At 50.2% G+C, this 12,333-nt stretch overlaps 1 protein-coding gene across 3 annotated transcripts in view; it reads right to left on the reverse strand.

Annotated features, from left to right (window-relative positions):
- The window catches only part of Grik5 (glutamate ionotropic receptor kainate type subunit 5), a 65,144-nt gene that overhangs the window by 13,433 nt on the left and 39,378 nt on the right, over positions 1-12,333 (reverse strand). For 2 of the 3 annotated variants that reach the window (XM_031385712.1, XM_031385714.1), the window contains 3 exons: positions 1,254-1,370; positions 959-1,068; positions 392-565 (listed from right to left, as the gene is read on the reverse strand). In XM_031385712.1, coding sequence (XP_031241572.1) covers positions 392-565; positions 959-1,068; positions 1,254-1,370 — 401 coding nt within the window. The remainder of the gene's footprint in view (positions 1-391; positions 566-958; positions 1,069-1,253; positions 1,371-12,333) is intronic. The other variant, XM_031385713.1, reaches the window with a different exon arrangement.

Consider the following 12,333-nt stretch of genomic DNA (forward strand, 5'->3'; position numbering starts at 1 on the left):
CCTCGAACTCAGAAATCCGCCTGCCTCTGCCTCCCAAGTGCTGGGATTAAAGGTGTGCGCCACCACACACGGCATGGACACTGTCTTATTAGTAGCCCAGTGTGGCCTTAAACTTGATATTAAAGCTCAGTCTGATCTCCTGCCCCAGATGCTGTTTTCAAATGCTGTGCTTTTAAATGTGACATGGGCCTTTCTGTCTTATTTCAGGTGAGGGAGACTGAGGTAAGGAGAGAGGACACCCCTAGCCAAGGCCATAGAGTCAATGGGCCGCTTCATTGAGGTTCAGCTCTTCACTGCAGAGCCATAGCGGAAACAGAAAGATGCTGGGGAGAGCAGAGTAGCCCTTATCCCCAGAATGGAAGGCCTCCCAGTGTAGATAAAAAAGGCTCACCAGACTCCGCTGACACAGCGTGTGGACAGCGCCCGGGGCATGATCTCCGAGCCCTGCTGCATGAAGCCACCCACAGGGAACCAGAGGCTGTTACCCAGCGTGTACTGGTTCTCCAGGATATGGGGACGCGCCCGGAGACACGGGTGTGGGTTGTACCACTCATAAGGGCTCAGCCTGTGGAGAGATGAGTGGGTGGATGAGGAAAAGTAGGGGGTGCAAGAGGTAGTAAAGCTACTGTGGTGAGAAGGAAAGGGGCGGGGCAAAGGGTGATGGACGCATGCAGAAGAGGAAGGGGGTGGGGGTGCAGGGAACAGAGATGCTGACACACCACAGAAATAGATAGTGCAGTGGAGGTAAGAGGGCAGAAGAAGAGAGAGGAAGGAGAGAGGCCCAGGTCATATCCCCCAGAGGGGAAGACTGAGAAATGGAGACAGGGCAGGTATAGGGCGCCTGTGGCTCCACAGTGTTCAGCCAACAGAAGAGGGAAGGGGCAGGAGGCTTGTGGGCAGGAGGCTTATAGGCTGGGCTCCTGTCTCTCCCCACCCCACTCACCACCAGTCCACTCACCTGGCAGCCAGGAACAAGACACAGCTGACAGCTAGGTAGGCAAGAAGCATGAAGAGCCACACGGCAGGGGAGAAGGGGTCCAGGAAGGAGAAGTAGCCAGGCTTGCGGCCCTAGGGGGCAAAGGACAAGTGAGAGCAGCTACCCCTGCCCCAAGCTGTGTGCTCAGCCCCTGCATCCTCCAGGAATTCAGAAGCCATAGCAGCTGATCCACCCGCAGGTCTGCTTTAGCCCATCCCTAGTCCCACCTTCCCCCTATGCTAGGTCACAGCCACTCCCTACTCCCAGGGGAACGTACCATGTGCACCCTGTAGAGGATGCTGATCCCCAGGGTCATGAAGGGCTTGGAGAAGTCGATGACCTTCTCCCTCTCGGCGGTGATGGTGAAGGCTGCCACAGCCAGGTCTGCCTTCTGCTGGAGGGGAAGCAGGTGGGGCGGAGGGAGGGGGCACGAGACAGAGGTGGGCAGTTAGAGACACCTGCAGGCTCCACCGAGAGAGTTAGAGCCGAGACTGGACGCAGCTTTGCTCCTGTGTGGCTCCTAACCGTGCTATGGTCAAGTCTATCAGAGCAACCCTGTTTTGTTTTGTTGTTGTTGTTTGTTTGTTTGTTTAATCTCGAGAGAGAATCTTAGGTTGCTCAGGCTAGTTCTGAACTAATTACACAGCCAAGGCTAGCACTGAACTCCTTCTCTTCCCCCTCCCTTCACCTCCCAAAAGCTAGCTGACAGCCTTGCTTTTAAAGCCCCGTATCTGCTGTTGTCTGCCCTGAATACTTGTGTCGTGTGAGGAAGCAGGACACTGGTACCCAGGCGCCCAGACACTGGCTTGCTCTGGGACTTTGGGACTAGGTGGCATTTATTAATTGCTTACCAGAATGGATAGACGTGTTTGTTTTGTTTGTTTTCGGTGTGTGCGCACATATGTTCATGCATGTGCGTGGAGGGGGATATGTCTTTTATGCACACGTGAAGGCCAGAGGTCCAGATTGGGAGCCTTCCTCACCTGCTCTCCACATTCCTTTTTGAGACAGGGTCTCTAGCTAAGTCTGGAGTTCACTGGATCAGCAAGGCAGACTGGTGAGAGAGAGCTAGGAGTGCTCCTGTCTCTGCTTCCTTGGCACTGCTGCTGTGCTCAGCTTTATATGTGTGCCAGGCGAACTCAGGCTCTCTCACATTTGTGCGGAAAGCACTTTACTAACTGAGCCCCCCCCCCCCAGAACTTCTTATCAATCAACTTGTAGACCTCCCAAAGCTCTCGGAGTCATTTATAAATAGGGAAGCTGAGTCTCAGAGAGAGGCACCGATGAGAAAGAGCAGCAGTTGGGGACCATGAAGTGGGGTGTCACCATGAGTCTTTTGTCCAGCAGACACGGGAGCCCTAGACAAGTGTCTAACGAGGACCAGTTTAGCAGGAATGACCTTGGGGAAGTCTGCTTGCTTTCAGTGGGAATGGGTGCCAGGGGCCAGGCCTAAAGTGGTGAAGGTTGGGACAGAGAGAAGGGTGTAGGCTGGGTTGTCCTGATCTGTGAGGAACCCCTTTCAGAATGAACTGAGATCCTATAGGAACATCTCACTTTGTGGACACTAGCCAGCTGTGAGCTGAGCTAACAGGGAACAGGGAACAGCCTGGGTTTCATACACAGACATGCAATGCAGTACTGGACACACAGTCTGGGCATTTCTACAACACAATGGGTGCCAAACACTATGAGTGTGCTGAGACTCACAGCCACACACACTGCTCATATGACCACACACACATGTAGTAGGGACATGCGGTGACATCTCTCGGGGGCTCAATAAGTGGTATCTGACACTCAGTCTCACAGTTGAGAAACAGAGAAGGTAGGGTGAGTTAAGGAATGCAGAGTCCTGGATGGACACGCGCGCATACACACACCCCTGCATTAGTGGTGGTGGTTCTCACACCAATTCACACCTTAGTGGTAAATGTGACCAGTTTAAAAAACAGGGGTGAGGGGGCTGGAGAGATGGCTCAGCAGCTAAGAGCACCCACTGGCTGCTGCTCTTCCTGAGGTACCTGGGGTTCAATTCCTAGCACCCACATAACAGCCCCACAACTGTCTATAAATCTAAGATCCAACACTGTCATATAGACATACATGCAGCCAAAACACTAATGCACATAAAGTTAGATGAATTATTATTTTTTGTTTTGTTTTTCAAGTTTTTTTTTTTAAAGGATTAGCATTCCTACTGTTGGCCCCAGGAATCCCTGTGTACACTGCCACACTCCTCCTCCTCTGGTGCTGCCCCAGGGCTGAGTTGTCTCCGGCCCCGAAACTATATTAGGCTATTCCTCACTCATCCTGCATTCCTTGTTAGACCCACACTGTGTCTCTTGGCTCTGGTTAGTCACCAGGTCTCTGACATTGAAGACTAAGTTGTCTTAGAGATCTGCCTCCTCTCTCCCCCACCCTCTATTTCACTGGGGATCTTTGCTCCTTCCTTGACCTTGGGTTCATTTGTTTCTGTTTTTTTGTTTTTGTTTTCAGGTCGTTTTTCCGTTTTTTTTTTTTTTCCTCCCCATTTTGTTTTTAATGGGATCTCACGGTATAGCTCTGGCTAGTCTGGAACTTGATACATAGACCAGACTGGCTTTGGTTTAAAGTCACCCAGAAATGCCTGTCTCTCCCTCTCCCCACTCCCAATGCTGGGATTAACCACACCAGAACTATTAATCCATCTTGTTAGTGTGTGCTTATCAGAGAACAATCTTGAGTATCATCCACAGAAATGTTGTCTGTCTCATTTGAGACAGGGTCTCTCACTGGCCTGGAACTCATCAGTTAACACTATGCTGGCTGACCAGTGAGACCCAAGGATCTACCTGTCTCTGCCCAACTGGTGCTGTGGTCTCAAGTGAGTTCCACCGTACGCAGTTTTTCCACGTGGGTGGCAGGGATTAAGTGCAGGCCTTGTGCTAGCCAGGAAAGCACTTTCCGGCTGAGCTCCCTCTGCATCTGTGGAGCTGTTTTATTATTGTTATGGTTATCCTTTAGGCCTGTGGCATCTTTTGTGAACTTTGGATTACATGTCGCCTATTCCAGACTCTTGGGTTTAGGGCCAACCCTTCTCATCTAGAGTCCTGGCGCCTAGGTCGGACCATGGGCTCTGAACCCTGACTCCCCCAGTCCCTAGCCTATTCTAGGGGCTGTATCCTCCCTGCTGCCCGGCTATTGTTACCTCTTGTGTTTTCGGCCTCGGCCTCCAGGAGGAGCTCTCTTCCTAAATTTGGGTTTGGGCATCCATTTCTATCCCCAGCCCCTGATACTTCAGCCCTGGCTGGAAGTCTAGAGGATGAAATGGAAGTGTAGGGAAGGGCACACTCAGAGGCTGTGTCCCAATGGCCTAAAACCCCTTTACAGAATTGTGAACCAAAGCCCAGGCACATGAACAACCCTGCTTGAGGCCGTATAATACCGTGTGTGTGTGTGTGTGTGTGTGTGTGTGTGTGTGTGTGTGTGTGAACAATAGTCCCTCCTTGGTCATCAGGGTCCTATGAAGACAGATAGAAACATCAGCCTTTGGGACATGCCCGAAGGCTCTGTGATCCCCTCCTTCCTTGAGAGCCTGTAGGGCTCCCCTCTGCTCTCTGCAGTTGTGGTGACTCAGCAGCCTATTTACAGCCAGGCCTTGGGCCCCATACCTGCTGCTTCTCGCTCGCTCTGGAATCCTTCCAGGCCTGCCCACTCTTCCCCATCACCTTCAGCCAGCACTGTGACACCCAGTGCTTTTCCTGACAGCCACACTTGCCTCCTCAGCAAGCCCCTATATGTCTTTGGGTACTTTGTGGGCTCATCTCTCTCACACTCTTCTCCTCCCCTTTTCTTTCACCCCTTTAATCCCCTAACACTAGACAGCAGAGAAAAAAGGATAGAGGGGAGGAAAGAGATCCCTGAATAAGGTTAGGACTTGGAAAGGGGGCAACATTACCGTTAGACTATTTCCTGCTGGTTAGCTGCATTGAGTTCCTTGGGGCAAGTATGATCTTTGCTGTCAGGATATCTAATTTCTCTTATTGTTTGTTCTTTGTGCATGACTACTTAAGAAACTGTGACCAACAACAACCAACAACCCACCATGCCTCTCGGGGCCCTAGCATTTATAGACCCTCTGAAAAGTCCTCAGAATTCCAAATGTCACACAATCACAGAAACTATCTGCAGTTGGCAAAATCCCACCCCTGTTAGAGCACAGGGCATATCACACTCAGCTGCTGTGGACCGTTGTTGGACCGAAGCAGCGCCATATCTCACACCTGGGACTAAAATGGAAACGTATTCCCATAATATTTCTGTATTTTTTTAAGGAAATGAAAATTCCAAAATTGTCACCCTCCCCCCTCATCTCTCACAAAGTCTACATCCACTCCACAAACATAAGCCAAAGGGAGGCTGAAGAGATGGCCTAGTGGTTATGAGCACTGGCTATTCTTCCAGAGGACTAGGGTCCGATTCCCAGCATTAACATGGCATCTCATAAACATCTGTCTCTGTGGTTCCAGGGAGTCATTGCCCTCTTCTGACCTCTATAGACACCAGGCACCCATGTGGTACACATATTTTCACACAGGCAAAATACTCGTATACATTAAATAAATCTTTTTTTTGAACTCACTCTGTAGACCAGGCTGGTCTTGAACTCATAAATCGGCCTGCCTCTGCCTCCCAAGTGCTGGGATTAAAGGTGTGTGCCACCACCGCCCATCTGTTTGTTTTTAAGATTTATTTAGCTGGGCGGTGGTGGCGCATGCCTTTATTCCCAGCACTTGGGAGGCAGAGGCAAGCGGATTTCTGAGTTCAAGGCCAGCCTGGTCTACAGAGTGAATTCCAGGACAGCCAGGGCTATACAGAGAAACCCTGTCTCGAAAAAACAAAAACAAACAAGCAAACAAACATATACTATCCACATCACTATATTCCACATTACCAAGTGGCCTCAGAAAGCCAGCCTCCTGTCTTACTGGCTTGCCTACATGCATGGGCCTCTATTTGACTCCAACCTCTAGAGCCTGCCTCTTGCTCTCAATTCCCACTGCAGGACCTCTGCACTTGTTCCTCCCCAGCTCCTCCTCACCACCAAAGGCTGAAAACAAAACTGAAGCTCAAGGAGAATAAAAACAGGGCTCAGGGGCAGCTAACCTGTCAGTGTCAAGGAATCAGGCCCCCCTAGAGCACCTTATAGAGAGCCCACCCCCACTCACCCCAGGGCCCTCTTTTCTCCCATGGGTCTGTTCAGCAATGGACTAGGTATGGTGGCACACACCTTTGATCCAGACACTCAGGGGGCTGAGGAGGGTAGATCTCTGTGAGTGTGAGGCCAGCCTGGTCTGCATATCTGGTTCCAGGCTAACCAAGGCAACATAATGAAACTCTGTCTTTAAAAAGGGAAGGGTTTGCAGGGCAGTGGTGGCGCACTCCTTTAATCCCAGCACTTAGGAGGCAGAGGCAGGAGGATTTCTGAGTTCCAGGACAGCCAGGGCTATACAGAGAAATTCTGTCTTGGGGAAAAAAAAGGGAAGGGTTGGGGGTGATCCCAGCCATTCATCTAAAGCCCCTTGGATAGAACAGACATCCCTCGACCTCAACACTTAGCTCAAACTATAAAATGTCTGTTCACTTCTGTGTCTCCATTACCAAACTACAGACTTTGAAAGGCTGGTCTGGCTGCTGTGTCATCTGTCTGTGACAACTGCAGAGAGGCCAGATCAGGGCAGGGGCCGCTGTATCTCACGTCCCATCATCCTCGGCTGGGGCCTGGAACATCACCGTTGTCTCCTGGGCCTCCAAGTTGTCTTCTTCCCCTGTACCACACTGAAATCCCACTAAGTTTAAACACTTCCACATGCATGACACTGACCCACATGGCCACCATTCTAGGGGTTCCTCAGAGCAGTGTGTCTGATCCCCAGATCCTTGCTCTATGCAGAGGGACCTCCATACCCACCACTTTACGTGGAGAGGAGGGACACTTCGACATTGCTGATTCTGGGATCTGGAACTACTTGCCCTCGATGTGGGTTTTCTTGTCTGCTGTTCCCACCATTCAAAGTTGGGGTGCATCTGAAGTCAGTCCCGGGCCTGACTCCTCTGTGTTTGCAGGGAGTACAGACTGACTTTATTTTATATGTGTGAGCATTTCGCCTGCCTGCGTGTATGTATGTGCACCACAGAGATCAGATTAGAGCGTTGGATTCCCTGGAACTTGAGCTACAGATGGTTGTGAGTCACCGTGTGGGTGCTGGGAACAGAACTCTGGTCCTTGGCAGGAACAGCCAAGCCATCTCTCCAGTTCTGGGGAAGCTGCAGCGACTGCAGCATCTTCTTGTGCCCCAGCAGAGCTCTGAGTCCTGTCTGTCTCATCCTTCCCTGAGAGAAGCCTGGAGGTCAGTCCCCACTCATCCGTCTTCCTCACCCCGGCTGTATCCACACTCGGCCTTCCTGACTGTGCCCCTAAACACTTCAGGAATGACATCATTGCCCTCTGCCTCGGATGCCATTCACTTCTGAGGGACCCCAAGCTACAATCACATAACCCCCCCCCCGCTTAAATGACGCAATAACATTCATCCTTTAACTACTGACCAACATTCTCAGCTGGCTTTATAAAGCCCTGAGCATATCTGTCTGCTCCCCTAAGACCCTACCTCAAACATCTCCCATGAGGTCTTGTCCCACCTTCCTCCCCCTGCATCCCCCACACTCCCATCTCACTTTCTAACACCACACTGCAATCACTTGCTCATTCTGCTCATCCATCCATCCATCCATCCATCCATCCTTCCATCCATCCAATAGATCTTTAACTATTTACTGAGCCCCCTTAGTTGGCCAAGCAGGTAGGGCAAAGCCTCAGGGTGAACAGTAAGATACTGAGGCCTGAGGAGTGCTGTGGTGAATGTTTTCTTCATGGTAGAATAAAATTCCATTGTGTGGGTATAGAAAAGGGCTCATAGTGGGAAAGAAAAGGGGGGTTAGCAAGATTGTATGAAGCCCCACGTTCAGTCCCCAGTTCTGGGAGGAAAAAAAAAACTAAAATAAATAATAGGTAAGAATAGATAGAAAGAATTTAAAAGGGGGTATGGGGAGAGGTAGGGTAACAGAAGGGGGAGAAAGAACTATTGGAAGTAAAAGGATGCAAGGGTGGGACAGGAAAATTGAAGAGGTAAGAAGGGGATCAGTAAAAGTAAATTATGTATGAAAACACTATAATAAAACCTATTATTTTGACTGATAACAAAATAACCAAAGAAACAATGGAGGAAGGGTCACCTGAATGTCCCAAAGCCAAAGGAAGCCCTTGTGATTGTCCCTCTAATATGTCCAAACCCACACTTCAGGGAGGGAAGCCAGCCAGTTTTTCCAAATGCTCTACCAGGCTCCACCAGTAGGGGGAGGTAGAGGGAAGGCTTCAAGGCTGTAGCCTGAGGGAAAGCTTGCTCTGCCAGGCTCCTCTCCTAGGGGGCTCTAGGGCAGTGGTTCTCAACCTTCTTTTTTGTTTTTTTTTGTTTTTTGTTTTTTGGTTTTTTTTTTTTTTAGTTTTTCGAGACAGGGTTTCTCTGTGTAGCCCTGGCTGTTCTGGAACTCACTCTGTACACCAGGCTGGCCTCGAACTCAGAAATCCACCTACCTCTGCCTCCCAAGTGCTGGGATTAAAGGCGTCACCACGCCCGGCTGGTTCTCAACCTTCTTAATGCTGCGACCCTTTAATACAGTTCCCCATGTTGTGGTAACCCTCAACCATAAAATCAATTTGCTGCTCCTGTAATTTTGCCACTTTAATGAATCGTAATGTAAATGTCATAGTTTCCCAATGCTCTTGGGCAACCCCTGTGAAAGTCGTTCAACTCCCAAAAGGGTAGCAACGCACAGGCCAAGAACCACTGCCCATGCCTCCCTCCAGATTCTCCTTTGCTCTGACCTAGCAACAACTGCAGGGCTGGCTTCGCCCAGTGCCAGCCTCAAGGGAGCCAAGTTGCAACATCTCTGCATCTCTGATAAATAGCTCTAGCTTTCCCCTTTGCTGTCAGAACTGGAGGTGTGGCCACCTTCAGCACAGCACCAGAGAGGAAGGGTGGGCAAGAGTGGCCCTGCAGCCAGGCCTAGCTCAGGTGCCTTTGCAAAGCTGGAACACGGCTCCTCATTTACATATCGTCTGACTGCATGTCCGTATGACAGAAAGGCTGAGTGCCAAAAATATCTCCTGTGTGGTTCTTTACCGGGAAGTGTCCCACTCCTGGCTTGGAGGTCTTTTACTCTCTCGCTTGGCAAGTCGATGACAGGGTGAGGATCTGACTGAGGCAGAAATGACCCACAAGTCTAGACACACAGACGATCAGATGTTGGGTGTCCTGTGGGGCCTTCTAGGAACCAGGAGGGGTGTCTCAAAGGACAAGCCACAGAGAGCGTGGGTTTGCCTCCACATGTGTCACGGCACTTACTACAGCCCCAGACAGCGTCTCACAGGACACCAGCATTCCACCAACTGCTGGACTGTTGGGATCAGGGGACTGAGCAGCCTCCCTACAAATGCAAAGCTGGACAGGCCCTGTGGTAGACAGGTGTGTGAAGTCACACTATCTAATGTGGTGAAAATTGCCATGAAATCCCAAACACCTGCCAAATGTCAACAGCACCGAGCAAATGGTGGCAGTTGGGATGAGCTGCTGCTTTTGAATCCCTCGGTCTTCAAGCAGGAGCCTTGGCCGTGTGCTCGTACCTACCACTGAGCTACATCCCCAGACTTCTTTACTCTGTGTGTGTGTGCGCACGTGTGTGTACAGGCCATGGTGCTCGTGTGAGCAGAGGACAATCTGCAGGAGTCATCTCTCTCTCTCTCTCTCTCTCTCTCTCTCTCTCTCTCTCTCTCTCTCTCTCTACCATGTGGGTTCCAGAGATTAAGCTCAGACCATCAGGTTTGGGAACAAGGGCTCTTCCTCACTGAGCCATGTTGCTGTCCTCCCCCCTTTCCTTTTTATTCTGGGACAGAGTCTCACAACGTTGTCTAGGTAGGCTTAAATTTGTAATCCTCTTGCCTTAGCCACATGAGTGCTGGGATTTCAGTTGCCCTCCTGTGACTGGCTAGTTGGCAGTTCTTTCTGGAGCTGGGGAGATGGCTCAGTGGGTAAAGTGTAAGCCCAGCACCCACATAAAAGCTGGGCATGGAGAGGTGTGCCACCTGTAACCTCAGTAACTTGCGGGAGGGGGAACACACAGGTGAATTCCTGGAGCTCACTGGCCAGCCAGTCTAGCTGGCAAGTTCAGTGAAGAGTCTCAAAATAAGATAGAGGGTTAGAGAGATGGCTCATTGGTTAAGATGACTCCAGTTCCATTCCCAGCACCCACATGATAGCTCACAACTGTCTGTAATCCCAGTTCCAGGGCATCCGAAGCCCTCTTCTGGCATCTCTGGGCACCAAGCATATATGTGTGATGCATATATAAAAATGTATATATTCATACACATACAGTAAAAAGTATGGAGGGAGTTAGTAGAAAATCCCAGATACCGACTGCTGGCCTCCACACGAGCCTTGCATACACAACACAAATGTATATACACATGCACATAATTCCTTCTGTTCGAATAACCACAAGGTAGGCCTAATTGTACATGCCCAGCAATCTCAGCACTTGGAAGACTGAGGGAGGAGGATCAAGAGTTTAAGAGCTGGGGCTATGGCTCAGTGCACGCATGATACTTTTAGGTTCAACCCCAGTACACACACACACACACACACACACACACACTATATAGCTCCTGTGATTTTAGTGAATTAAGTGGTTATTTTTATCTCCAGACTGGTTTTGGCTGACATCAGCAAGGACTACTGCTAATCCCACTAATGAACCATGTTGGGCTCCTTGGACACCGTCGGCGTATCGCCATCCAAGCAGCAGTGAGCACAGGGCTTTAAGGATCCTGGGGTTCAAGTTTTATGGAGCTGTCTCAGGGCAGAGAGTGGAAACATTGATGCTGCCCCGAGGCAAGGCTCTGAGGGTGTGCACTGGGCTCCAGGTGGGTGCCAGGTGGCGGTGGTGCACACCTTTAATCCCAGCATTTGGGAGGCAGAGGCAGGCGGATTTCTGAGTTTGAAGCCAGTCTGGTCTACAGAGTGAGCTCCAGGACAGCCAGGGCTATACAGAGAAACCCTGTCTCGAAAAAAAAAATAAAATAATAAAATAAAAATCAGTGTGGCTGAGGAGGTATCTGCCGGGTACTTGTGTGGGCCAGACAGCTGGGCTGATTATAAAGACACTTCACTTGGGGCAGCAACTGCAGTTCAGCCATCACTTGGTTAGAGGTACAATAACCCACAACCATTTTCCAGGGTCCACCTGCCTTTGCATGTACCATACAGTCAACGAGATGGGGTAGGACAGATACCCCGCTCCTTCCAAGCTGTGGATGGCGGCGCTGATCTCCACAATTCCCCCTGGAGGATAGAGAACTGCTTTGGAGTTACTCGGCAGGGAAACATGGAGCATTCTAAGGAATAGGCTTTTGCTACCACGGTAGCCCTGGTTCCTTGGGTCAGTGTGCCAACCTGGAGCTCTACCAGTTTCTGGATATGTGACTTTCAACCCTACAGCCAGGAACTGGGAAAACACAAGGTGGGTCCATCACCCTATCAGACACATTCTGTGTTGAATTTAGGCTTAGACTCTGTCTACCACATGACCGTACCAGCCTCCCTGAGGTCCAGTGGGCAAAGCTGGGGGTTGGCCTACAGAAATAGCGACAGAGATGGCTATGGTCCCTCTGAAAAGCAAAAACAACTAAACAATATACAATGAATCCATAAGATGCTACCCCCCCATCTCTCTCTCTTTTCAAGGGCTGGGGATGGAACCCACAGCCTCACATATGACAGGCAATCGCTCTACCACTGAGCTACATCTCTAGCCCTTATCTGGTCTTCTTCTTCTCCTCCTTCTTCTAAGGTGGGTCTCACTATGTAGTCCTGGTTGCTGTGGAACTGCTCCATAGACTAACCTCAAACTCAGAGATCCACCTGCCAGCTTTGCTGGGGTTAATGGTGTGTATCCCCATGCTTGGCTAACTGGTCATTCTATACAAGAATCTGCCTGGGAAAAGTAAGGGGCCAGGAATGGTGGTTTATGTCTACAATCTCAGTTCTTGGAAGATGGAGATAGGATCAGGAGTTCAAAGTTCTCTTCAGCACATTCCAAGGCCAGCCTGGACTATGTGGCATTCTACTTCAAAAAGAATTAAAAGCTAGACAGTGGTAGCACACACTTTTAACACCAGCACTTGGGAGGCAGAGAAGCAGGCAGATCTCTGAGTTTGAGGCCAGCCTGGTCTACAGAGTGAGTTCCAGGACAGCCAGGGC

Source organism: Mastomys coucha, unplaced genomic scaffold (genome assembly GCF_008632895.1).
Source record: "Mastomys coucha isolate ucsf_1 unplaced genomic scaffold, UCSF_Mcou_1 pScaffold21, whole genome shotgun sequence".
Lineage (NCBI taxonomy): Eukaryota > Metazoa > Chordata > Mammalia > Rodentia > Muridae > Mastomys > Mastomys coucha.